Source organism: Enoplosus armatus, chromosome 9, assembly GCF_043641665.1.
Source record: "Enoplosus armatus isolate fEnoArm2 chromosome 9, fEnoArm2.hap1, whole genome shotgun sequence".
NCBI lineage: Eukaryota > Metazoa > Chordata > Actinopteri > Centrarchiformes > Enoplosidae > Enoplosus > Enoplosus armatus.
Genome location: NC_092188.1, coordinates 8,098,704 through 8,126,178, shown reverse-complemented (window position 1 = coordinate 8,126,178; position 27,475 = coordinate 8,098,704). Strand labels below are relative to the sequence as shown.

Genomic DNA, 27,475 nt, shown 5'->3' with positions numbered 1-27,475 from the left:
TGAAAAGTGTGTTATCCATTTACATTTTATGTTTAGCGTTTAAGTGATTATGTTAGCCTGGTTGATTCCTGTGAGTGCCGAAACTGAAAAGGCTTAAAGTCATAGATCACCACCAGTAGAAGCAGCAGAAATAAGTAGTTTAAAGTATTTATGGGTCCATTGCCTGCTGGAGCCCATGTGTACTTTGTCCTCATTGAATATCTGTTTTATCTGAGATGAGCAAACACATTGTACATCAGGAATATGCCAGCAATCCGCTGATGCAAGTGAAACCAATTTATTTTTTAAGGATGTAGAAGCATTTCCTGAGAACTCATATGACTCCACCTCTATAAACCCACATGTCTGTACCGGCCACAAGGCTCTATACATTACTAACATTGCCAGTAATTACTGGCAGAGGCAGTGTTGGGAAGATTAGTCAGGTAGGATTGAGTCAGCTGGTCTTAGATCAGTGGCTATTAGTTGATGGTGACAGAGATTAAAGATGACTCTGGTGATCAGGTTCAGCGTCCATTGGTAGATTACTGTAGCTCATAGTGTGAAGGGTAGCTGTCCATCTATTTGTCTAGTTCTTTAGACACAAGATAAGTCACTCGTCTCAGCCTGCAGAATATAGAAAGTGGTATTACTACACAGAATTAGTTTGTTCAAATGTAGCAATACTATCATGAGCATACAGGATTTAGTATAAAGCATTGCAAGAAGTACTAATATTGTAATTTAAATGTATAATATATTAGGAGGACAACTTCAAATATGTTTCAGGTAGAGATACTGTGCAGAAGGGTTTGTCCAACAGGCTGCCAGATGGAATATCTTCTTCTGTTGAGTTTCTATAAGCTTCTCCTCTACCAACTTGAGGAATCAGGGATGAAGTTGGCAGTCAATGCATCATCCAGCAGACAATTCCTCTGTGCAGAACATGATTCTTCCACTCCAATCCACTCCAGTGAGTGCCGTTGCTCCAAAGGGGCTCTCAACACACTCCCAGACCCTGTTGAGGAGCAATGAACATTTGCCTCTACATCTCAAGAGACGGTCTGTCTGCTCCCTTGAAGTCTGCCATAGAGGGCCTGGAAGCGGCAGCTAGAAATTTTTATGGCCAACGTCATAACAGCAAGGGGGTTGTAAGGTTGCTGAAAGTAGTGCGCTCGCCTCACACGGTGGGAATTACTTGCAGAGTGCTTGGGCAGATGATGCACCGACAGAATAGGCCAACTGTTGCAACCAAGCTCAAGTACGAAGGGCAGAGTTGTACTTCTAACAAAGCAGATATTGGCTACGTTGATATCTGCTGTCACTAAAGAACAGTCATCGAGGGACGCTGAGGCCTCTCATAGGGGGGTCTCATCAAAGGTTGGAAAAGCTCATACTGATTTGCTGAGAACACAAATATGTGAAGTTTAGCTACTAATTCTTTAAAACTGTGTGAATTCAACCCATCCTGCAACTGCAGCATTTTTATTGCATGTTTTACAGTGCGGCACAGGGGTGTGTCCAAGCTGGGAATGGAAGCAACACTTCCTGCCTATTGCTCCTATGTCACATCAACTCTCTCTCTTGCTCTTTATCCCTGAAATAAAAACACACATGCACACCCACACATAAGCCCAGAAATCAATAAATGGCTCAAGGCAAGGTGTGTGGAGGCTCCTCCCCCAAACCACAGACCACAGCCAGAGATGTGGATACATCTGTGACACATACATAATATACAGAAAAAACAGCCTTTAAAGGGGTAAGACTGCAGTGTATCCTCCATCTAATTACAACAACACAAGCCTGTTCAATGGATATATAATTACAAAATGCATATCTTCCACCACAATCATGGCTGATTGGGATTTCATGCAAATATCTTGGGTTTTAAGCAGACACAGTGATGTGATTGGTGAGCTCCAGAAGGTATGGACACATTGCCTGCGTTCTCTAATGCAAATGACACCATTAGGAGCTTTTGGCTCTGGGATAAAAATAAAGACGGTTTTGAAGCATTTTAAAATACTTGTGTATCATATTGTCACAGACTGCAATAACCTTGCACAGAACACATGCTCTTCTAAAGGAGTGCTCATCACAGCACAGCAGAAACTTATGTTGATTCTGTGCTTTGTTTGAACTGACTGGCTGGGTGAGTTTCTCAGATAGTACTCACACCTGGGAGTGGCTTATTAACACTAGTTTAAAGTGGCCGGACAATGTCAAACAATGACAAACGCCTGCCAGTAGGTGCCCATTTATAGACGAATTCCCTGGACAATAGATTGGCTCGCTCTCCCAAAGTGGTTCCATTCATTTGCAATTGCAGGCAAGAGGTCGTTGTCCTGAAGTGGGCGATCAAAAGACGTGTTCATCTGCAGAGTGGAGGTACACACACGGAAACATACACACGTGCCTGCATCCATAGTCCATACACGTAAACGAGGCAAACACACACCCATGCACAGCAGTGGTTACGCTGCCGCTGCAGCTAGTGTGGCCTAGAATAGCACACAGGCTACATTCCTCTGCCCCCCCTCCACTGCCTCGCAGAGGCGAACACGCAGCAGACTGGTGGGTCACATGGACCAACAGTGATCTCAGTGATCTTGGATATGAAGTGTACATGCACATACCAGGGTAACACTCTTGCTAGACACACACACAGGCCAAATAGATAAGTAGGTGCAGACAAATTGGGAACACGAATTTCAACGCCAATGTTATGCTGTCTGACACACACTGGCAGACATAAAAAACATTTAATACATACACATAAAAACAAAGATAGGAATAAGAAATATATTAATAACAATCTATCTATCTATCTATCTATCTATCTATCTATCTATCTATCTATCTAAAATTACTTTAACTGATGGACAGTCCATGCATTTACCTATATCAACCACAGTAGCAGCAGTTACTTATGAAGACAAACAAGATGTCCAAATATTCTTTCAAAAAGAAACAGTGGGGAGGAGGGTATTTAAATTGGCTACTGTGTCACAGCTCTCCAACAGCCCTTTTTTTCTACGCCCATGCACAATTATATTAAGTAGGGCCAATAGGAACAAAGAAGAGGCAGGACCGAGGCTCCACCTCTCCCCGACTGCCTTCCTCTGAGCTTTTTAGATGTACATAATCCCTGAGTTGACCCAGAAAATAGGCAGTCGTTTCAAGATCTGATGCGGCAGTCTTTGTGCACACCGTCCCCGCTTGAGCATGAAGCGTAACCCTGTGGAATACATACTGTAATTCAGAGGAGATTTGCCTTGCAGAGGAAAAGTGTTGAAAAAGACGGAGCGGAAGCAAAGTCGCGCAACTTTGTGAAAACGTCGCGGATACGGGTAAGTGATTTTTATCGGATTATTTGTTGGAGGAATTGGGGTTTTGGTCTGTGGTGGTCTCAGGGGCTGCTGCTCCATTGTTTGCATTCCCTTGTTTCAAACTCGAGATTAACAAAATGGATAATATTAGGCTACAATGTGCGAAATGGTCGAATATTAACATTTAAACAAATCGATAGAAAGTAATCGGAGAAAAACGAAGCATTTGACGTATTTTACGCCTTGTTAGAAATGTGGTGATTCAGCTGTTGGGGAGATGTTGCATGATGTCAGTGTTCTTTGTTGCAACCTTACGTGCGTAAAATGTAACAGATTTTTCTGCCTCAGCTGACATGCAACATGGATGGGATTTAGGCAATGCATTACGCGATGCACGCATTTTTCCTCTGTTTTGTCGACGCCGTTGTTCACGAATTATCTAGCTGAAAAATGTACCCAAACAATGTATGTTAACCTGTAATTTCAACCTGGGCGTTCATTCATTGGCACAAAGAGGGGAGGTTTTAGGACGAGGGAGGTTTTCAGTGTTCGCCAATAGGCAAAAACAACCTTGCAGATATTTTTTTTCCGGAAGCGTTTTCGGTGGTTTAACGTGAGGTTAAAATGTGACATTACAAGGAAAATTGTATCTGTTCAATGAAGGTGAAGCGTGTGGTCACTATGAAATATGTCAGCCGGCTGGGTATGATATTGGTTTGGACCACAGCAATGTAAAATCTATTGCACTGCACATCCCACACATGGCAACATTAACACAATTGTTGTGTATGTAGTAACTAGTTTGATGCTGATTCAAATGGACCGCTAGATATGTTCCTGCCATGTCAGCCTCAATCCTGCTGCACCTCCCCTTAAATGTCTTTTACTGCTTCCAAACATCTTGTCTTGCATTGTCCTAACAGTGTCTCCTCTCTGCTCATAGACAGGAGGCATGGCAGACCATCTGATGATGCCCATGAATCACAGCTCAGCGGGCGCCAGTCTCCACGGTTACAGGATGGGCATGAACGGCGGCCTGCAGGCAGGTCACCAGCAGCATGCCAACCAGCAGGGCATGCGGGCGCTGCCCAATGGCCAGATGATGCACTATGGTGGCGCCCAGGCCAACATGGAGTCTGCCATGAGGCAGCGGCAGGGCATGGTGGGTGGACCCATGAATGGACAGCTGAATGGGGCACAGATGGGTCACCACCAGATGACCTCTGGTAACATGATGTATAATGGTCAGCCCCAGCAGCAACAACATCATCCTCAACAGCAGCAGCATCACATGCATCCACAGCAGCACCAGCAACAAGCCCAGCACCCGCAGCAACAGCAGCAACAGCAGCAGCAGCAGCAGCAGCAGCAACAACAACAACAACAGTTCATGAACGGAGGGTTAACGTCCCAGCAGCTCATGGCCAGCATGCAGCTGCAGAAACTCAACACCCAGTACCATGGACACCCACTGGGGCCTATGGGTGGGAACCACATGGGGCCCACGACCCAGTACCGTATGAATCCGGCCCAACTAGCTAACATGCAGCACATGGCCGGCCCGGCCCTGGCCCTGAACGGCATGGATGCGGATATGATTGACGAGGAAGTCCTGACCTCGCTGGTCATGGAGCTAGGCTTGGATCGGGTCCAGGAGCTGCCAGAACTCTTCCTGGGCCAGAATGAGTTTGACTTCATCTCAGACTTTGTCAGCAAACAGCAGCCCAGCACTGTAAGTTGCTGAGAGGACCTGATTTGCAAAGAGGCACAAATGGAGACAGAAGAGTGAGAATTGTCCAGGAGGGATGAAGAGTGCTCAGCTCTTCACTTTTTATTTAGTGAGCACCTCCGTGTACAACTATGTTGCGGTGCAGGGTGCACAGACGAGAACTCTGGATATCCACAGGGAACACACAGTGCTCGAGTCTCACATGTGCTAGTGGCCAGAGGGTGGCTGGCTTTAAGGCCTAGTGCCACCTCTCCTATTTCCTGGACATGAATGTAATAAAGAAATGCTGAAATTCTTAAAAGCCACTCTGAACAATGCTATGACACTGTGTAGCCTCCAAGCCTGGACTCCATGACAGTTTACCAGTAAAAAGGTGTATTTATTTATTCCTATCTGAGAAAACTGATATAAAGAACAACCACCATCTCCATTTTGGGAAACAAGTGGTTTTAATTTTTTTTTCAGAGAGTAGGATGGGGGAGAAAATTAAATTAAAGTTCTCTGCTCATGATTTTTCCCCCCATTCTATTTGGCCTAGTATTAAATATAAGCTCAGATGACAAGGTCATTTAAAAAGAGCCTGGATTTTCTATCACAAAAGTCAGACGTGACAGAAGTACAATGTTATCTCATTTGAATGGGAGTATCATCTAGATCTTAAAAATGGTTCGCTTTTGGTAAAGTGTTGCCTTTTTAGATGTGATGTTCTCTAAAATCTACTGCTTGTACTGTATGAAGCTGTATAACTCCAACATGTCCACACTGTTGTGTTCTATTGGAGATGTAGAACCGCCTTAATCGCGCAGAATCTTATTTATTGGTTGTTTATATTGTCCCCTTTTTTGTGGTCAAGATGGGGGGATGGTCTTTGTGAAGGGGTTTTGAGGATCAATAAAGATGGCCTGGATAGAAATGTGGCCTGCTTTTCCATTCATTGCACAGTTCTTCCCCCGGGCAGTGGAGAGCTAGCTAAGTGCTTAAGTTAACCTGTGGGTGAAGGGAAACCTCGGTTTCTTTAAAGTCTGGGATGGAAATGTTTAAACAAATACAATATTTATGCTCTTCTGGGTTTTCAATATCCTATCTTTTCCTCAATTTGCCATTTTCATCGCTGAAAAGGCACAGTGTCACTGATATGAAGGTGATTGACATGTGGTGATAATTACATATTTCTCTGCTTGTTAGCAAAAGAGGAGCTGTGTTATATGTCAGTGTACATCTGATATGACATCTCAGGTAGTGATATCCAAATGGGATTTTACTATTCAGCATTTCTTTCTTGGTTGTTTATCTAAGCAAATGCCATGCACTGACATTATAGGTGGTTCAAATGTGCAAAATATTCCTTCAAAGGTTTGTGGGTTTACAAAAGCAGCATTTCATCAACTGGTTTCTCTACAGCACCCTAAACCTTTGTTTGCTTGCTATGTGTGAAGAGTAATGTGTGTGTGTGCGTGTCTGTGTGTGGCTGGGGGAGGTGAAAATGACCAAAGAATGCTTACCTTGATGGGGGTTTAACTGACTTACAGCTTGTAAGCCCTGACTCAAAGACAGGGCAGCAATTTCCCAGCTCTCCTGGTGGATGGTCAGAGAAACTGACTATTGGCTCTAAACAATAACTTTGAACAAATTACTTATGCAAATTCAAAACGGCCCCCTCTCCAGTCTAACCCACATTCAGTTGTAGGAGTAAAACAATTTTCCTTATATAATTGCATTCATTATGAAATGAGGGTAAAGAGACGCTCTGCGGCAGCTGAGTTTGTTGGATTGTTTTGTGCCTCCGGGCTACGAACACTTGATTGAGGTCATGTTGGGAATGGCATCACCACATTTAGCTTTTCACATTGTCAACAAAGGCATCTTTAGCGGCATCATGAGTAACAAGGGGAAAATGAGAGCACGGTTGTTATTCACAACCAGGCATGGTGTTTGCTTATTGCTCAATTTTTGAGTCAACTCTGCTCTTAAAGCAGCCTCGTCTATTTTCATTTGTGCAATTGTGATAAAGGCCGACTTGTGTACAATTTGAAACATGGTATCATGGATGATCCAAACTGAAATATCTTGGCCTGAATGCTGGCTTGTTTCAAGTAACAAATACTCGCTTAAGGGTGTGCGTGTGTGTGTGTATTTTCTTGGCTTGACACTGTCAAGAGACTGGCTCATAAGTAGGCCAACAGCCTTGGCACAGTGCTTAGTAACGGTTGCAGGTCCCTTGCTCAGTGCCAATCTGGTGAGATGGTCTTTTGGTGTGCGGCACATGGGGCATGTTGGCACACTGTCAGAACTCTGTCTCCTCATATATCTCATAATTGTATGCTGCACTGTGAGCTCCTTGTTTTCCCCCAATTAAATGCAGAGGTTTTGTTTCTTGATTGTGACTCCATAGACGAATGGCTAAATACGCCCTGTTTGCTCTCCTCAATCCCTTGTTATGACTGCCGCCTGCCTCACAGAGGCCAGTCTAGACGCAGGCTAAGCAGGGTGGGACACTCAGAGACGTTTACAGTTACTTTTGTTTTTCTTACTCTCTCGTTTTCAGCCCACCCACAGCAACTGCTCAATACAACACCGTGTCTTCTTCTTCTTCCTGTGGCTGCTTGCTGCTTTCTCAATATAAGTCAGGGACCAAAAGCCACATTCTGATAGAGAGGCAGACGGGTAAAGTGAAAAAAGAGATAAGACTTAGGGGAGGGGGAGGGGGGTAAGGATCTCTCCAGTTTACAATTAGAAATGAGGTGGAGGGATTTTTTTGGGTCTAGTTCTTGGGGATTTCTTAGCTGGGTTTTCCCACAACACTTTTATGGTTCCATTTAAAACCCTTCAATAAACATCACATGAGGTATGCTAAATGCAATCCAGATTACATCCCTCTCCTCTTCCCCCTTATCTGTATTTGAACTGTGATGTGTCTATGCATTGAGTACTGCCTAGTTTTCTCTTTCCAGGCTTTGGTCCAGCTGGTGCCAAGCCTGAGCTCATGGTAATCTCAGGCCCTAGTGCCAATGATGGATAGGTGGTCATTTGCTGTTGTCACGCATGGCCAGGTCTTCACATGCACACACACACACTAACAACATCAGCACACAACCTGATCAAACAGGCTAACAGGGTTACCCCAATATCAGTGTGCAGCCAGGGGAAGATAAATGATTTAAGTCTCATCTCTGGTCATGGTGATCCTTAAACCTACACCTACAGTATGTTGGTAGATTATGGTGGATCCATTGTTGGTGTAAATGAGGAAATCCCATTAGTCAAACATCTAGAAAATGTTACTTACCTAATAAAGATGTTCTGGGGATTTGTAATTTTGAAACAGTATGACTAAACTGAGCATTACCTTTCCTTGGAGTGCTAATTTTAGGATTTTAAAAAATCCCTCAGTGCAAATAACTGAAAAGAGCGAAATACACAATCAAACTAAGAAACAAAGTGAGAAAAATAAAATGTGAGTTTCCCAGATGAGTTATTTATTGACAACAAGGGGCATGTTTGAACTTGTCTGCTTTAACAAGAGAGTTTGGAGGTTTTTGGCATGTTTTGTGTTAACCTTGTGTGTGTGTGTGGCTGTGTGTAGGGTGTGTTTGTGCTGGCAGAGGGTAAATAAACTGCAGATCCCTCAGGGCATGGTTCATTCAGTGGACATGTTGCTCAAGCCGAACTTCCTGATTTTCTAGCTGAACAGTCACCTTGCATCTCCATTTGACATGCAGTCTTATTGGACGCTGCTCTTCCCTCCCCTTGCTTTAAGTTCACATCATAAAAAAAGCAAGCATATCATAGATATTTCAATGCAACAGGCCTCCTCTGGAAAACATCAGTTGTTGCACTGTTGGATTCTGCTCCTGGGCTTTTTAGTAAAGCTCAGCATCTTCTAAGCAACAAAACCCTTCCTCTTTCCCACAGAAGGGGAAAAAAGCAATATAATCACATCACACTTTTTTTCCCGGAGCCACATAGTTCAGCTGTGTCTCAGTAATTGTTTTGTTTTCCATATGAATCCAGCTGAGGAGGCTTTTAAATGCAGCCGTGTACCTTGTGAATGCAGCCTCCAGAGGTAAGTGGCTGATTTTGGCATGTCGGGGCAGGTGACACAAGAGGTTGCCTAGTGACTGGCAACTCCTCCTCCGACCCCCCTCCCCAAATCTGGGGTTGAATGGTTTGCCAGCTCTTTGAAGTAGAAGGAGGAGGTGTAAATAATTTATTTTCCTGCACACAGCTGACACTTCTCCGTCGAGCCGGCTCAAACACATCGAGGTGTCCCAACAATGTCTAAAGGTGGTAAATATTTAAGGGTTGTGTGATTTACACAGTTGAGCCACACTGAGCAGAGCTGCAGTTTCACAACAGTGGCAGAAAGTTAACCTTGGTGTCAGCGCACATCCAGCAGAGCAGAACTGGAAACATCCCTTGTTAAAATGTTGTTAATTGTGTCTTTTAACTGCAAGGTTACCAGACGGGAAGGGTTTTATCGTGTAATTCAAACTAATTCAGCCTTGGAAATAAGCTTGAATTACCTTTCAAACTCCTCTATTGTTTTGCAGATGTGTCAAAACCTGCCACATAGATAAAAAACGTGTGAAATGTAATACAATCCAAAGCAAACAAATATTACCCTTTTGAAGCTTAAAATGTTCATTTTTTGTTGATACTGTGTCAGCAAGGTGTTAAATTAACCAAGATGTTCCTGTTATTACACCTTACTGTACAAATATAATGTACAAGGTGAATCTGACAGTCTCAACAAAGATTGAACATTGTAAGGTTCACAAAGGTAAGATTTGGTTGAAAGGCTTTTTCAGAAGTCAATGTGGTTGTGTTCACCACCTGTACTTACAATCTTATTTGATTCAGGCCAGTTTAATATGAGCTGGGATATTATTTGGCCTAGCTCGGGAGAGTTACAGGTTCGTCGGTTAGAATAGAGGGAAACAGTATTAGCACAAGCTATGTTCTGTACACAGTGTCTTTGTGAGCAGGGCTTTAAGCCTGCGTGCTAATCTGGTGACAGTGGCAAGCACATGCTACCAAAGACAGAGTAACAGGCTATAGGCTGGGGGTGGAATTAATACAAGAGAGCAGTTCTTGTGAGGCTTTGCAAGTGTTATCCTGCGTGTGAAATCTCCATTAACTGTGATATCAACGTGTTAATTAAGGAGAATCATGTGCACGTTATACCTGAGCCTTTCTGTGTTTGTGTTTTTTTTTAAATGTTTGTTTATGTGTGATCCGTGCTTCTTTTTTTTGTTGTTGCACTCATTGAAAGATAATACCCACGCTGCCGTGTAACCAACATTTTCCTTGCAGGAAAATCCTGACATTAGCCAGCCCACACCATCTGTGCACGGGGCTGACAGGGTGAGCGTGTTGGATATTATCTCCCAGTCAAAAGTCACGGGAGACAAGCGAGCCGAGCAGGTCTGCACCCTCATTTATGGAAGGTGATGAAATCAAGTTTGATTTTAGAACAATTCGTAACTAGACACGGCTTTCACTGTCATGTATAACAAACATAAAGACTTTGGGTCTATGTTCCTTAGATGTCACAGTTCCTCTGAGGTGCGATCACATGTTCTTTCCCATCCCTCATTATTTGGTTATGTAAACCCTTATACGTTTAGTCCTTCGGCTGACCAATAACAGACAAAAGTGTCCTTTACTGCAGAGTGTTGTGTGGAACTCACTGCATTGCAAAATAAAATAATAAATGTTAGTTCATATCTGCAGTAACTGAAGTATAGTCCTCTGTACTCACAAGTCTTGAAGCATTTATATAATGCACATGATGCATTATAAACCAGGAGTTTGCACAATCTGGAAACAAGATCCAAAGATCAACCTGACAAAGAAATTTAAGTTCATTCTTTTATAACTGAGGCCTCCGGGCTTTGCAGGCACACCAGGATCTGAGGCAAAGCGGGACCCTCACCTCCACTGAAAGCACCTGAACTGACAGCCCAAAGGCATGCTGGGAATTCTGGTATCAACTGGAGAGAGAGTGGTGGACTGAGCACCTTATTTTTGTATTGTTTCTCTCTAACGGTGCCCACACTTGCACACACAACATGCCAGGGTGATTGTGCAGAGAATATGGTATTTCCATGCCATAACATGACACCTGAAGCAAAGTCGTTTTTTTCCCTCACAGTTATGACTGATCTGCAAGCCCGCAAAACTTCCTTTCATACATACTGAAACTGTCTCGTTGCACTATATGGTGTACGACTGTTGGGGCAAAGACAGTGGATGACTCAGGGGCACTGCACAGCATTGTTGGTAAATATCAGGGGCAGAAGTACCTAACACCACTGTATGTCATAACAATAAAGATAAGCTATCTTGCTTGTATATTTTCAGAGGACCCAGCCAGTGATGTTGAATATTCACCTTTATACTTAAAGACCTCTGCCTGCTGCCCTATCAGCAAAACAAGAAAGGCACCTGATAAAAAAAAATCCCACTGTAGCGTTAGGAGCTAAAGTAAAAACTCTCTCTTCACAACATTAACAAACACAATATGCAGCACAAGAAGCTGTTACTTCTATATATAGCACTGGCTTCATGCACAACACTTTGGCTACTATTACACATCAACAAGCACAGGGATCAGCCACGAGCTCTGAGCTTGTCACATGTGCCTGAGCAGAACACATAAACACAGCACAGATTGTGTGTATGTGTCATATGCTCACACACAGAGACATGCATTCATACTCATCCATGTCAGTTAGAATCAGTGGGTTTGGTCACTGTTTTCAACCCTACGTGATGCGTTTTCCTGTTTTCACTAGAAGGATGTGGTTAGGTATTCTGTCTTGTGCTGAGTTGCTTCGGTAGACACAAGTAATTTTTCGCCCACAGATCAATAGCCCACTCATGTACTGACAGAGAAAATGACAGCAATATTTACCAGAAACAGCATGAACAATAGCTTCACATAACCATAAAACACAGGGTCTTTAAATAAATGAAATGACTGCACAGCAACACAAGACAAATACTGACGATGGAGTAACAAAATAATAAGAGCTGTATGAAGTAATCTTTACGTGGTGTAAAAATATCACTGAGATGATCATGCTGAGTCTACCAGATGGAGATATGCCCACCCATGGCAGTGCATGTCAGTGATCCCAAGGAGAAACAGCAAGAAGACATGACTGCAAAAAGGTCGACCGGGCTGTGCTGCCCTCTGTTGGTCAACTATTGTGGATGGAAAAAATAAATAAATAAATGGCACTAAATGTATTCTTCAAAATAAAATAATTAATGGATTCATAATGGTGTAAATAATCTATATACATGCATGTTTTAAACTGACTTGCCATCTTTAACTCAGTACTTAAAAAATATCTACCTTTTATAGCCTCAAAATGTCAGAATTGTTAAACCTACATTTGTATGTGGCATATATATATATATATATATATATATATATATATATATATATATATATAGTCTACGTGAAAAGGTCAGGCAAATTAAAGGGACTAAATATTGTTCTAATTCAAATAATAAGTGATAAAAGCAATTTATGTAGCAACAGAGAGTAAAAACAAGATATGTTCACAAATTGTGGCTTTAAAGGTTGACATCACAAAACAAAAAAAAACAACAGTTGAATTATTATATATTTATTGAACAATGTTAAGTATGATAGGGCTCTCCATGTAGGAACTCTAATAATATAGTATAAAAAATTAAAAAAGTACAAATAACAAATACAGGACAAAGCATTGTAAACAACATCCAGAATAAGAGAAAAGACACAGATTTCCTCGTGGCAGTATTTTCAGAATAAAGTGTTTTTTTTCTCCTTTCATAAAACATGTTTTTCTCCCCATAATTAATATTGTTGTATTTGCAAAACTGTGCCTCAAACAGAGACATTAATCAGAAGCCTTCCCAACTATTGGGATGAATGTAGTGTTTTCTTTTCTTCCTTTAGGGTTTTCTTTCTTTTAGAATATCCCACACAAACCGTTGAAAAAGGCAAAAATACAAGTCCATATATCCATGAAGTACAAAATATGAAATGTACAGAATAAATGTAACATAATAAAAGCAGGCCAAAAAAGCCCTTTACAGTTAAAATGGACACATATGACTCTTCAAGTTATACTGAAATGCAAAACGGATGACAGACAAGTGGGTGATCCTACATATCCCATGCTGCCTTAGGGCTGGATTGTGCTACACAAAATAAAAATTCCTCATTGGATGAGACAGGGGTGTGTAAAACCAGATATGGTGGTCTGATGGAAGTTGCTACATGTAAATGGTCAGTATCTGTCCAATATGCAGTGCATGATATACTGATCCTAGCACAGGGAGATGGGGTTGGAGTTTAGTCCTTTGGAAGGCTGCGGCTGGCCGGCTGACCTCCTCAAGCCCGTTTGAGCTTGTCAATGTGAAAGGTGAGTTTGAGGGCGGGGCCGAGCTTCAAGCCCATGTATTTCATCATCATGTCGCTACGCAGCAGCAGGAGTGCTTTGCCGTCAATCTCCTGTAGCAGAAAGAATTGTTTTTTTGTTTATGTTTATTAGCAAAGCTGTCCACCAAGTTAAATTGTGCAAAAGTATTAAACAAAAATGTATGTTTCACATCATAACATCAGTAAGAATACATACATGTTTCCTGAAAAGGTCAGCATGTGGCGCCAGTACTGGGTCAATGTCTCTGATATACTGCATGACATCCTCCACTGTCCACAGGTTGGGGTCTTGACCGCTAGGCCTCGGGCTTTCCCGGAAACTGCCTGAGCCTGAAAGTGCAAAAGCAACAAACTCAAATCCATGAAGACAGTCAGTCATTGGGTGTTTCATCTTCCTATACTGTTGTGTTACTTCAATTTTTCACAAAAAAATGACAGTGATTGGGACTGTTCTATCACATGGGCCAATCTTCAGCCTGTTCAATAAATTGGACATCTGCCAATCAATGTGTCCCGTGCTGATATGAGGGAGTTTGTTTTTTGACAAAGCAACTAAAGCTACAGCAAGTGGCACAAACGTTCAAACGTATTGTTATCGGCCTTAAAAACTGGATTGGTTCAAGCCCACTTACAGTTCATTCAATATGATTCTTCTGATTCTAAGATGCGTTCAGACAGAAAACAGGATTGCGAGGAAAAAACACAGCCCCGTCATTCATTTGAATGGGGCCTTTTCTCGTGACACAGCAGAGATGCCAGGGCAGAGGTCTCCAGCAAATAAAAAGCATGGCCGTCATTTGTGATGAGTGCTACCATGGCCAATCAAATGAGTGCAAGCACAAATTCCTGGTGGATTACTTTGTAATGCGAACCCCCGTATTTTACCTCATGATCTTCGCAATGAAAGATAAAATGATTGCTGCCATGATAACTTCCCAGAGTTGTAAAATCCTGTGTCAGAGTATTTTTAACCCTGTGAAGTGTTTTTTTTGGAGTCTGATAAGCCTTCAAACTCATGGATCTATTACTCAACCTACTGTTACTGTTACTGGACTTCTTGGATCGCATTTCATCGTCTCACTGTTACCTGAAGCACTGAAATGTTGTGCAAACGTAGACTGTATCCTGTATCCTGTATCAGTGTCTCTTTATACCTGTAGAGTTGCTATGATGCAGCAGCTTGGAGGGAGACCTCAGGCCGGGAGTTTGTACTGTAGAGTTTGGAGAGAGGGGGCTCTTCTTTAAGTGCTCTGATATGGCAACACTGTTCTCCATGAAGGATTCACCTGGGGACAATGCAAACACACAGATTCTTAAAACATTACCAAAATAACAAAAGAGGTGACCAGCCAAAACAAAGAAAAGCAAATAAATATAAATATACCGTGATTCAAACGTCACATGTAAAGAGCATCACAAAAGGAATGCAACTGACTGCCTCAGTTGTTCTCATGGTATGTGTCACAGTGATATGCCTGTGACCCTCAGAAAGTACCAGAGTGACTGTGACTGTGTTCTGGCCTTCTGTAAAAGTGGAAGGCCTTTTTAAGGGAGATATTACCCGTCTACATAAATCTCTTCAAATATTCCATTAACTTAATTAAAATCTAAGGAAATTGAAAGATGATTAAATGATTAACCTCCTGCCCCAGAACTTCAAACCACTCACTCCTGAGCCAAGAGCTTCTTGTGTTTTACTACTACTTAGAATTAAATGTCTTACATAAAATGTGGTGCAGAATTAGAGTTGAGGGCCACTGATTATATAAACAAATACTATACATGAGTGGAAGGGTGGTTTAATCAGTGAAATCCTTTGATTTAAATGTATTCATTTTCTTACTCACAAGTAAAGAACAAAGGAAAATACTATTCAAAGGCATTTTACAAAACAGAAATGAACTAGCCAGGAGCAGAATATCTCACATATACACTGATCCAGCAATGCAAGTGGGTATGGAAAAATGGCAAATGTAGGGCTGACATATTATCCCTAAAAACGTATTACTGTTCTAACAGCGGAATTAAAGCCAGTCATTAAAAGCGATACCGCGGTGCCCTATTAGGGATGTGTAAACTCCCAACTATGTGGCACTGACATGTCCTTTGTCCAGATATGACTACCGTCTGAGCTCTGTCTAAATATAAACAAGAAAATAACGTCAATCACAAAAGTAACATACCGTCGGTGGAGTGCCGGGGGATTTTGGACAGTTTCTGAGGCAGCGGACTGTTGTAGTCCTGGAGGAATCTCTTGGTGCCTCGGCCCGGGCCCGTCATCAGGCTGTCTCCAAAACTTCTCCTCTCTAAAACCAGCACATATAGAGGAAAGAACAACAGTTGATACAGTTAGAGGTGATAAAGGTACAGATAAGTGGGTCAGACTGTATATCATTTGGTTACACTCTTATTTTGGTCAAAGCGGCTGAATGGCTAAAGAAACAGATAAAAGTATTTTAAAAAAAGCACTCCACCATAGAGAATTACACACATTTTGAATACTGGAAACATAAAACCTGTCAAAGTAGGTACATTTTTAAATACAATGAATTTGGGTTGTGTCAGAGAATACTATTTTATGTGTCATGTTTTACCATTAATCATTATAATTAATTACTTTAGGAAACTAAAATAGTGTCAGCAAGAACACACACTCAGCATCCTCCATTGGAATAGTTAAACCCTCTACATGATCACACTAGTGGGTTTTGACTTGAAGGATGCATTGACAACATGTGTCATCATGGCAATGAGCAGCATATTTAATACAACTTCTTTTACTCCACTATAATAAAGAACCTTGTTGTCAGTACACTATTGAATGGCTGTTCAGCTGGAAGCCAACAACATTTCCTTTATATCTGATTTCTGAAATCTAAACTCTAGGCATGGCATTTAAAGTTTCCCACATTAAAACAAGTTATTTGCCTTTAGTGCAGCAGTGTAAAACATATTCTACAGATACTCAGGGGACGCCTCCCTTGACTATTTACAAGATTTGTTTCTTTGAAAGTTACTGCCAACATTTTCTCATGAGCAAGGGACACAGATTTGCTTTTGCTGTATGGAGTTTTTATCTTCTAAAGAACACATGCAATGAAAGGACCAATACTGGTGTCCTAAAGCTTGGTTCATTAAGACTAGAATTTATATAAAATGTATTACGTAGCACTGTTTTACTCTCATGTTCTTGTCAAATTCAATATGTACACATGCAATCTAACTGCTATCTGGAAAATGGTTCGACATAAAAAATGGCAAATGCCAGGACAAAAATCTGTTATTGAGAACAGTAGCACTGACCTGCAGTGTATGTGTGACTGTCGTAGTGCAGGCCTCCTCTGGCTACAGGCTGGCTGCCAAACAGGGGATCGCAGTGAAGGTTGTGGCAGAGTTTTTCCAGGAAGCGGAGGACGTAGGTGACACTGCTGACTGTGGGCAGGGTCAAGGTGTGCTGCTGCTGGTCAAAGTAGGCTAGACAGGACAAACAGGGGCAAAGGACAGGGGATCAAATTCTGTTCAAAGAAGTGTACAGTCTTTTGTTCACAGATGTGAGAGTGAGCTTTATACAAAGGTTTTTAGACCTCATATTTTATGTTGCAATTACAGCAGAATTTACACATAACAAGGCAAGATTCTTTGACAACGGCACTACATTCTGCTCTAATTGAAGATAACTGAACAAAGGTGTGACATCGCCAGAATAAACAAGTAAACTACAAAGTAAACTCCTCTGAAAATGCTGTTTTATGAGAACTTTCCACAGAAATAGGAGAGTGATAGAGAGAGAAATCATATTCCTTTTTCAAATGAGAGTGTAATTCCCACCCGAAATGACTTCGCCTCCTTGTCCAGACTTGAGGCAGGAGAAGACTGTGCCCTGGTTGTGTGCAGAGTCCACACAAGCCTGAACACACTGCTGAAGCACCGAAGAGGCCCGGCCTGGCCCAAAGTGGTCCGGGAGCTGCTGGATACGCCGCTGGTCCAAATGGGGTTCCACCTTGCCGTACTTGTTTAGGTACACACAAACTATGAGGCAAAACAACACACAGAGGAGTCAGTATTGAAGGTTACAGGACTTATTTGATCCATCAAAATGTGACTGTAATTTAATAAAATGACCACTATGCTTATTTTAAACCTTTTAACCACTATTTGTCAGATTCTGTTGCCAACACAGCGTGTGACAAAATGAGCCATAGTCTTACACGTGCACTGAACATCCCAGACAGGTAAACCCATCAATAATAATGAACAGTATGTCCAGGTCTGTGGATGCTGTGTACCTGTGGGAGCCTGTAGTGCAGAGTTGGGGATGGTGGCATTGTCCAGAGGCACAGTGCTGGTGTCAGGCTCTGGGGTGCTGCTGGTGGGAGACGTGGGGACTGGATTAGGTACCACGCGTGGTTTTCTCTGGATACAAACACATATATTCGGACATTTTACAGCATTTGTCTCTTTACTGGTTCCATCAGAACATTTGATGGGAACAGTTTGTTATTTGTTAAACAAAGAAAGTAAAGAAGGTGAGCACTGGACAACACATATTGTTGACTCTTGAAATGCTAATATGTGCGGTATTATGTGTTCTAAAAATGCAATAATGTGGTATTCTGTGGTTCAGTGATGTGTTAATGTGTATGTACTGGACGGCTACCTTGCTGCCAGGCTTGGGCCCTCTTTTCTTTGGGATCTTGATAGGTTCTGCCTGAGTCTGGGCCTGCTGCAAAGCTATCCTCTGTGCCCAGTTGGCAGGTAGTCTGCCCCTGGTTCGCCCTGGACCTGTCACCGGCCGTCCTGGGCCAGCCATGGCATCTTCTAGCCAGCCAGCTCTCTTTGCCCAGCCCAACTGAAAACAAAGAGCAAAGCAGACACAGAGTCAAGTGGAGCTAACTCTTCATGCTGTGATACACTACAATGATAATGCCCCCCAAAACAGAAAACAAGATGTGACCCAAGTTCAAAAATGTTTACATGCAACCAATGCTTGTGAAACAACTTGAGGTTTATGCCCTGTGTCACATACATCAGTCACAGTTAACTCAACTAATTCTATTTTACCTCCAATAGTATTTGGCTATATAGATACAATAGTTTGGTTTTGGGATATATAGACAGACATATTTCCTAGAAACAGTCTAGCTTTCACCTACAGTGTATGTGGGAAGAGGCGAAAATCTTTGACATAGATATCACGAAACCTGGGAAAATAAAACCAAAACTACCTGCATGGCTAGACAACGTTAGATATAAATCAGAAAATAGTTTTTTAAAATTTGGATGAACTGACCCTGCATTAAGGGCAACCGTCTGTACCTGATGGTATCTCTAAACCACTTCATGCCCACCTTACTGCCAGGCTTGGGCCCTCGTTTCTTGGGGACCTTGATGGGCTCCAGGCCTTTGGCTGCCTGGATGCTCTGTGGTCCCAACGCTGAGCCCTTCTGACCCCAGGGCCCTGTCACTTTGGTTTTCCTGCGGCCTGGCTTGCGTCCTCTCTGACCTGGAGGCCTGCCCACTGTTGGGGTGGGGTGCATGGCTGGGCTTTCCACACTCCCGTCTGTCAATGCCCCAAGGCTCTTAGGCAACACTACTGCATGGGCAAAGATGAGCAGACACACAAGAAAAAGGGAGTTGAGTAAAAAGCTGTGACGTAACACAAAAAAATAACTAATTAAGAATTACAGCTCCAGGCCCCATTTCATCACAAGACAGAGAAATGTAATAATGTCTGCACAGTCAGAGTAGTTATTTTCTCAATAACTGCAGTTTAGAAAAATATTTCTTCATCAATGTGAGCATTCAATCTGAAATATAGACGACATTCAGGGTACAAAATGTACTTTTTGGTCTATCTGCCAATGGCTGGTAAGCTGAAAGAAATAACGGGCCAAAATAGTTTCCAACTGGCTATAAAACTGCATAAAATACGATTGTCGTTAAAAACAATGTAATTACTAATTACCCATTAACTAACCAAACGACCATGTCCTAAGGTTTAAACTGTATTTCAGAACGGTTTGCGACGGTGGTGAAAAAGGTTAAGTTAGAGCCCCGGCCTATTTCAGCAACCTGCCAATGGTGGCTGACCTCATTTATTTTATTTGCCATCGTAGATTTTTACTGGCATTTGGCAAGTGCTAATTTTGGACCCTGACAACATTATGTGGTTATGTGATGTGAATGACCAGAGAAACATACATTGGTTCATTTCAAATCAACTACACCACACACTTGCAATGTAACAAGCACATTGCAAGTGTGTGCAACACTGACATATAGCAGAATGAGTAGCCGACTGCACACACATCCACGAAGCCGTTATGTTGTTGGATGCAGTGTCCCTGTTTGACTATAGCTGCAGCCAACCAAGAAGAAAGTTGTGTTATACACACACATTACACCCTCTCATCAGGTATTACCATAACTCACCTATGCTTTAAGTACCTTTTTTGAATGATGAACAGCAAGTAATGTACCACTTCCTTTTCACAATATGGAGCATCAAACTTAAAAATCAAAAATCCTTCAGTTTATTCAATGTGTTCATAACACCTGAGCTCGACCTTCTTGCAGCAGCACAGCAGAGAAGGTCAAACATTCTCAGCAGTGAAACGTTTTTCTTCACTTGAACTTCTTTCCACATTCATAAGCCCGAGGACGCCACACTACATCTCTCAGACTGCAGTGTAGTGTACTTCACAGGGAGACAGTGAACAGGCAGAGAAAAGAAAGAGGGTGGGAGGTTACATCAACGAGTGCATGCTCCAATTCACTTCATAAAACTGCTCATTCTGAGAATTTTAACCTTTCAGGGAACTCAAAGGTCTTTAGCGGGCTTTTTTTCTGCATATAAATAAGGTCGCAGAACTCAGACTCCTGAGAAATTCACTGCAAAAAGATTTCTCTACATGGTAGTCAGATTGAGAGAGGGGCAAATAATAGGTGCAACAATTAATCATGACATGCTGTCTTGCAGTAAGACATCAATACACTGCTAATGGTAATCATGGCACCGTCTCTCACGATATTAAAGGTTGGTTCATCCCCATTACAAAAAAAACATATTTCCACAAAGCTACAACAGTATCTACTCATGCATAAAGTTAGAGCTTTTTTGCCCAGGTTTTGAGAAATGTGTCAATAAATACAACTGAGGAGAATGTAATTTCATATGTGGTACTCAAAGCATTGAGAATCTTCAGAAGAAAGTAGTTCCAGTGAAAACTGCTCACAATCAGCACAACTAGTAATTCTGATTAATGGGAATGTTGTCATTTTTAAATCTTGTAAGTACCACAAACAAAATTCAACTCCTGCAATGTATTGGGCTGAAAAGAGTTAATCCCAGGGACTGATATCTAAAAACCTGAGCAAGTAAAGCCTAACCATCTGCACAGCCAGATAACACTTAAAGTAAGAAATAAAATATGTATCATTATGGTGGTCAACAATATATCAATACAGTATTGTATTGTGAAATCAGCCAGGCATTACCTGCATAAACTGTCATCCATAACAACCAACAAAAAACAAGGGCTGAAAGATATCAGGCAAGAGGCGAAGGAGCCTCTTTTGAAAGAAAGAGGTAATCAAAGATGATTTTCTTTTGGTCTACCTTCAAGTCCCTGCTGGGTATAATAAGAAGAAGAAACGTGTGAACACCTTAAAAGCCTGTGAAATAAACCCTAATAAAGAAGCAAGCTGCTGACAGCTGTGAGACAGTCTTGAAATTTATCTCTCAAACTGCCACCCATAAACACACGCACTCTTCCTTTCTCGCATTTCAAATCACATGAACCACTGAGGGAACATGCCCATGGTAAAATCATTTAGAGCAGGGCCTATGTTAAATATATAAACACAACTAAATACGCAGTGTACTTTACATAAGCTAACACAGCTGGCAAAACATCAAGAATGTGTGCATGAAAAAACAACCACACAGAAGAAAGAACCACAGTATGGCCAGGATAGCAGGCTTCACATGCACCTGCAAGCCTACACACACGCACACACACACACACACACACACACACACACACACACACAAAGTAAAACTCACTGGTATTTATCTTGGATCAACCCAAGATGGATTTACGAGAGGAGTGGCCACATTCATTAACACAGGTCTTGCCCCATGGGGCTGTATTTATTAAACACACTTTCACACGGGCACACCAATCAATGCAAAGCTCAGTCTGCAGGCTACTCTACTTTTCATAGGGGAGCCACTGTGAAGCTAAGAAAAAACAAAACACCTGATTGATCCTCCACAGATTGGACGAGTCCTAGATAATATGTTTAAAAGGTTAAAAGAGCTCGAGGTTACATGTTCATTGATCAATGGCAAAGCTTGTAAATACAGCCAAACAACGCGTAACAAGCAAGCCTTTCTTTTTTCCCCTCTCCCCTGAGTGCACTGAGTTCATGGAGTTCACAAAGCCACCACTGCCAGATTCATATTACAGGAAGATAACTTCTCAAGAGCTTCTAATCTATCACTCCGACTACATTTCTGTAACTTCATTCATCTGTACTCACCTCTCTTGCCCGAACAAAAGTCAAAAGTGTGTGGTTGTCTGCACAGCTGTCCTCAGATTCACCCTCTCCTCCTGCCCTGTCCTCCTCTACCACTCTTCCTCTGCGTCGCTCCTCCTTCCTTTCTTTTTCCTCCCTTCTCTTCTTCTCTCCTCCCACCATCTGCTGACAATGTAAACAATCCACCTTTCACAGCATATGTCTGTCTTTCCTCTTTGTTTCTATCCCCTCTCTTAACTCAATTCTCTCTGAGGCGTCTAATCAGACCCTGTTAGCCAGGGTGCCAATAAGAGGCCTGTGGAGGGGCACCCAGGCTCGTTTCAACCACGTCATGGCCCGACTCTGCCAACTGGGTGAGTGCCAGGCCTTCATAAAACACTAGCAGGCTACAAAGACATGTCCTGCCTCCCCATTTCCCTCCTTCCTTTTCCACTCCTTCACATACTGTGGATTCTAACAGATGAGAACAGTGGACCTGGTGGCTGATAACCCTTGTATCCACTTCTTCCTTTTATGTTTCTTGTATAACAAATTGCTGCTTACTCTGGGTCCCAGCTCTGGTCCTGGTTCTTATTCCTCATGTGGAGAAAGTAAACATGGAGACAACTTCTGAAATGCTCCAGCTTTAAGAGACAAATGACTGGTGACAAGAAAACCACAGGCATGTCTGCTTTAACATTTTACAAACTGGACTGGATGTTACAGGATAATGGAGACCCACACAGTTTAAAAGAACATGTTATTTGGAGAGAGATTCAGCACTGTCAGGAATAAAAAATAGCAAACTCTGTTGCTAATGATGTCTTTAGGCAGATGATGTGTTTACATCACAGACACACACACACCATGGAAAGTAGAAGTAAAACTCCAGTAGATGTTGATGAAATCTGCGTATTATTGTGGCAAACAAAGCAAAACTAAATTAAAAAATACTACCACTCAATGTCATTCTAAAATATGCACTCTTCTACCACAAAAGTGCTTACTGGTCTTCGATTCTATCTGTGACAATACAGTGAGTGGACAAAATGAAAGCAACACCTTTACTTGTACAGAGTAATGCCATCCCACATATAAGCCGGGAATAAATAATACCCTCACGAAGGTCAGAAAGTTGAATTTTTGTTCGGAATTAGTCAGGGATGTGTTAATTCAACTCTATGTATATAACTTAATTATTGCAATTTGGGTAGAATATGCTAAATATAAATACATCTTACATAGTAACATAATGTAATCCATAATGTCTTCACCACTCATTTTAACAGCCTTGGGTTGTTTAAGGCCCTGCACACCCACTTGGGTGTTTTCAGTTAACTTCACTGATTAGACCTCAGCTTAGATTAAAGTTGATCGGAGCTATGAATTTTGTGAGGTCACTGATCACAACATACCAATAAAAGTGTAAGTTGTGACTAGAGAGAGAGGGACACCTGAGTGTGTAAGGCCGTTAAATGGTCAGTTCATCCAAACTGCAAAAAAAAAGCCTTTTATTTTTAAAAAAGCCTAATATCTCCCTCTCAACAATAAGGTGGAGGTGATCATACTTTTGTTTGTGGTGTTCATGTTATTCCAGAAACAAGGACAATCCACCGACAAAAACAGTTTTCATTGAACCACTTTCTACTGAGGAAATAGTCCCAGTGAAAACTGTTGACACTGTGTTCTGTAAATTATCCAGAGGGACAGGGCCAGTGTTTCTGGAAAGAGGTATGGCTGTTGATTTTTTTAAAGCTGTGAACACCATAAACACAACTGACTTCCACTGTATTACAGTGGAGGCAGAAATCCTAGCCCATAGCACAAATAAAACCAAAATTATCTGCATGGCTTGAAACCACTAAGGGTAATCAAGAACAGAACTAGTTTGTATGACGTGCTGTCCAACCACGTCAGAAATCAAACGTGTTTATAGCTGTCCCAAACGGCCACAATCGAAGGTGGGGTCAAATGGAAGCCAGCCGTCATAGAGAGGGGGGAGTCGCGATATTGATTCAATATGGGGATAATGGCATACACATTTAGACAGTCTCTCCTGGAAGGTATTAATCGTGTTACACACATATTTTTTGGAATTTGGATGATCAAAAAAATATGACAAACACGTGTCACCCTTTTTCATAAAACCTCTCGCCTACTGTTAAGGTCCAGACCTTTGGTGCCAGGCGGCTGAAGGTTGTCTCCAGTGAGGGTGCACCAGCCAACTGGGAAGATGTCACGCGAGTCATAGCGGCAATAGTAGTCAAAGGCTCCCCGCCAGCCATCAAAGGTGACCAGCACCTCGACACCACGCAACGCACCCACTGTGGCCGGGCAGATAAAGTGGGGATTTTTACGGTCCACCGCCTCCAGCTTCATGCCTACTTGGAAGGAGTTCTGCTCTGGGGCGGGAGGCTCCTGCTGGGGAGCATAGAGAGAAAGAAAGGGGGTCAGGTACAAAGTTGCCGTGTGTGAGTATCTGTGAATTCATTTGTACTGAGGGAAGTACAGTATGATTAACCAAACGATGGGAAAAAATCTTGGTGATCCTGGTGAACTCCAGTATAAATGAGTAACTATGACTAGTAAATAAACATGCTTGTTTTCTCCCTGATTTAGGACAGCAATTTGTTTTGCAGAGCGTGTTGAGCTCGTGAGCCTTTTACAGGTACCTTGTGAAAGATGCGAGAGGGTGCCATCTCAGCTCCATTTAGTGTTTTCAGAAGGAACATGGGCCAGGAGGACGCATTGAGACGGAAACCTAAAGAAGAGGACAATTGTTGTTATAACTACACCAGCTATAGATCCAAGGGTCGTGTGATGGAACTATCAAGAAAATATTATGATGATCAATTCATCATTTCAGTCGTTTGTCAAGCAAAAACTCCTCAAATGTGAGTATTTGCTGCTTTTCTCTGTTTTAAATTCAATTCAATACAAATTGAATATATTTCACTTTTGGACTGTTGAACTAAATACATCACACCTTGGCTCTGAGAAATTATGATGAGCATTTTCTTCACCATTTCATAGAACAAAAGATTAATCGAGAAATTTATTTGCAGATTAATCAATAATGAAGAGAATCATTAGCTGTAGGCCTAAAAACAATCACACGCACACGCAAATGTCCTGGGTAGGAGGCTTGCTAAGCTCTGTCAGGAAGTTATTTATAGGCATTAACGTGACACATTGACATTCTGCGCTGTCAGTCACTGACACCTAGTGGACAAATTGTAAACCCCTAAAAAATGAGAAGCAGAAAAGACATTGTGAAGTCAGTAGAAAACCATTTTTCCCCATAAAAACAAGAGACGCCATCATGTGATTTGTGTGTGTCCTTACCAAGTGGTGGCTGCAGCATGCCTCCGTTCTTCTCACAGTTGCCGATTGGCTGGATCTCTGAGGAGTCCACCAGCCGCCAGAAGTCATTCTTGTTGTCTGACCCGTCCAAGCGCAGCCGCAGCCGTGAGCCTGTCAGGCCCACCACTGTGGCGATGCAGGTGGACGTGGTGTTTCGCGGGTCCTGGGCCTCCAGCTTCATCCCGGCCTTGAACTCGTTAAGTGGAGGTGTGAGGCTCTAGATGGTCGTGATGGATAGTTGGAGAGAGGCAGCATGATAACAGCGAGGACAGAGATTTTGTGCTATCAAATAATCACAGGAGAGATGCTTACAAATGGGTTTGAGTGGACATGAATGAAGCTCACCTGTCTGAAGTAAGAAGATGGTGCAGCGATGGTACCCGTCTCCTTCAGGTATTTCTCCCAACTGAAATGCCCTGTAGAAGAACAACAAGAGCAACGAGAAATTCGAATCATATCACAATAGTGTCAGAATATGTTTTTTCAAGTCGTGAAACATATAATAAATGTAAATATTCAAGTTTTTATTCATTCTGAGTTGAATTTTACATGCAGTGTTTTGGGAGCCCCAACACAAAATAATGAGGCTTAAAATCTATTATCAACATTTGTAGCAAACTTTATCTTGATGATTAATGGCACAATGCTGAGGCAAATCCTTGGGCACAGTTTCCTGTTGGAATTGCCCAAAACTTCATATATCACTAGCTGCTGTGGGTTATTTACCTTGGTACTGTGACGGCACCCGGGAGGGCCGTCCACTCCGGGCATGTTTGATCCTTCTGGCATCTTTCCACTCTATAGCTAGAGGAGCCAAGAAAGACAGAATAAGCTCTCAACTACGGGTGAGTCGCATCAGTCAGTACCTTGCAATACTTGCCACACTCACTGCTCCACACATTACAGGACTATTACAGGATAATTTATGAATCTGCCTACACAGAAAAAACAAAGGCACTACAATGTCCCATGGTTCTAGCTTTACCTGCACGCTACTAATGTTTGTTACAAATATTTGGAAAAAAATACAATTTTCATACTGAGAATGGCGTAATGATTTCTTACCTTTCTGTGGCACAGGCTTCCTCATGCTCCAACAATACTGACCAAGCTCACAACACGACAGTGGCCTCCACTCTAAGACAAAAATCCACAAAACATTGCTATAGTACAGCTGTATGAACCATAAAAAGAAATAAAAAGAAGAACTTGGTGACTCTGGGAGTGCAAACTACATTTTCGTCTATATCAGTATTTCCATTTGATGAAACAGTGCAGCCTTGGGTTTGAAGTTTCTCAGTATGCCCATCATTTAGTTTAAACGAAGAGCTGGATCAAGCTGAAAAAGAATGTGCAAGTCTGGGTTGTTCTGAATGCTCCCTAAAGTTGCCATATGAGACCCAGCAGGCTCTAATGTTTTCTATAGTTATAGCTAAAAGAGTCATTTTGAGAGAATGGAAGTCTACCTCCCACCCTTGTTTTAAGAAGTGACTCAATTATATGGTTTCCTGTCTTTATTTGGAGGAGATCAAGCACTGATTCATACTGTAAATGTGTTAAGTTTTAATTTAAGGTCCCTTTTATTGATTATATCAGAAAGCAAATTGACTCACCTGTAACTAAATAGTATGTGTTGATTTATGTACCCCTCAAGAGTTTAGATGAACTACTACTTAAATCCTACTTATTGTGACAATGCATTTCAGCCTGTATGGACATTCCCGTCACACCAGCAATGGACACCAGAGATAAAATAAATCTGGGCATGCATGGACAATTATTGGCTACTTTGGCAACCTTTTTATTTATCTTTTTATTGTATGTCGGTGGGTGTAACGGGGTGGGGGCCTGTGTGTAGTTGTCTCTTTTTGAGTGTAAGAGTTTCTGAAATACTCAAATAACTGATTACACTAATAAAAACTCAGGAGTATTCAGACCCCAGCTTAGGCTACTACATGTAAACTGTGCTGTGATTCAAAGGGACACCAAAGAGCTGCCCTTGTTATCTTTGTAGCTCACTAGCCGCCTCGCCATGGGAGGCAACAAGAGGCAAGTTCAACAAGAGACCCAAGATCATGCCAACATACGGACTTAATCTGCTTTTTTCACACT

General features: G+C 42.0%; 2 protein-coding genes across 3 annotated transcripts; one reads left to right on the top strand and one right to left on the bottom strand.

The window, feature by feature from the left end:
- Positions 1-3,174: 3,174 nt before the first annotated feature.
- Positions 3,175-5,968, top strand: cited4b (Cbp/p300-interacting transactivator, with Glu/Asp-rich carboxy-terminal domain, 4b). The gene is made up of 2 exons (XM_070911968.1): positions 3,175-3,332; positions 4,255-5,968. The coding sequence occupies exon 2, from the start codon at positions 4,264-4,266 to the stop codon at positions 5,053-5,055; it is 792 nt and encodes a 263-aa protein (XP_070768069.1). The 5' UTR covers positions 3,175-3,332; positions 4,255-4,263; the 3' UTR covers positions 5,056-5,968.
- A 6,746-nt stretch (positions 5,969-12,714) lies between these two features.
- Positions 12,715-26,460, bottom strand: LOC139289916 (polycomb protein SCMH1-like). 2 transcript variants are annotated; one of them, XM_070911583.1, is made up of 15 exons: positions 26,429-26,460; positions 26,090-26,167; positions 25,709-25,779; positions 25,346-25,580; positions 24,673-24,761; positions 24,175-24,421; positions 18,829-19,073; positions 18,138-18,329; positions 17,767-17,893; positions 17,309-17,509; positions 16,784-16,954; positions 15,664-15,786; positions 14,635-14,766; positions 13,677-13,810; positions 12,715-13,552 (listed from the first exon to the last, which is right to left on the bottom strand). In XM_070911583.1, exons 1-15 carry the CDS (start codon positions 26,451-26,453, stop codon positions 13,433-13,435), a joined length of 2,190 nt encoding a protein of 729 aa, XP_070767684.1. In that variant the 5' UTR covers positions 26,454-26,460; the 3' UTR covers positions 12,715-13,432. The 2 variants fall into 2 exon arrangements, with proteins under 2 accessions (XP_070767684.1, XP_070767685.1); XM_070911584.1 differs by having other exon boundaries at positions 24,175-24,418.
- Between the last annotated feature and the right edge of the window lie 1,015 nt (positions 26,461-27,475).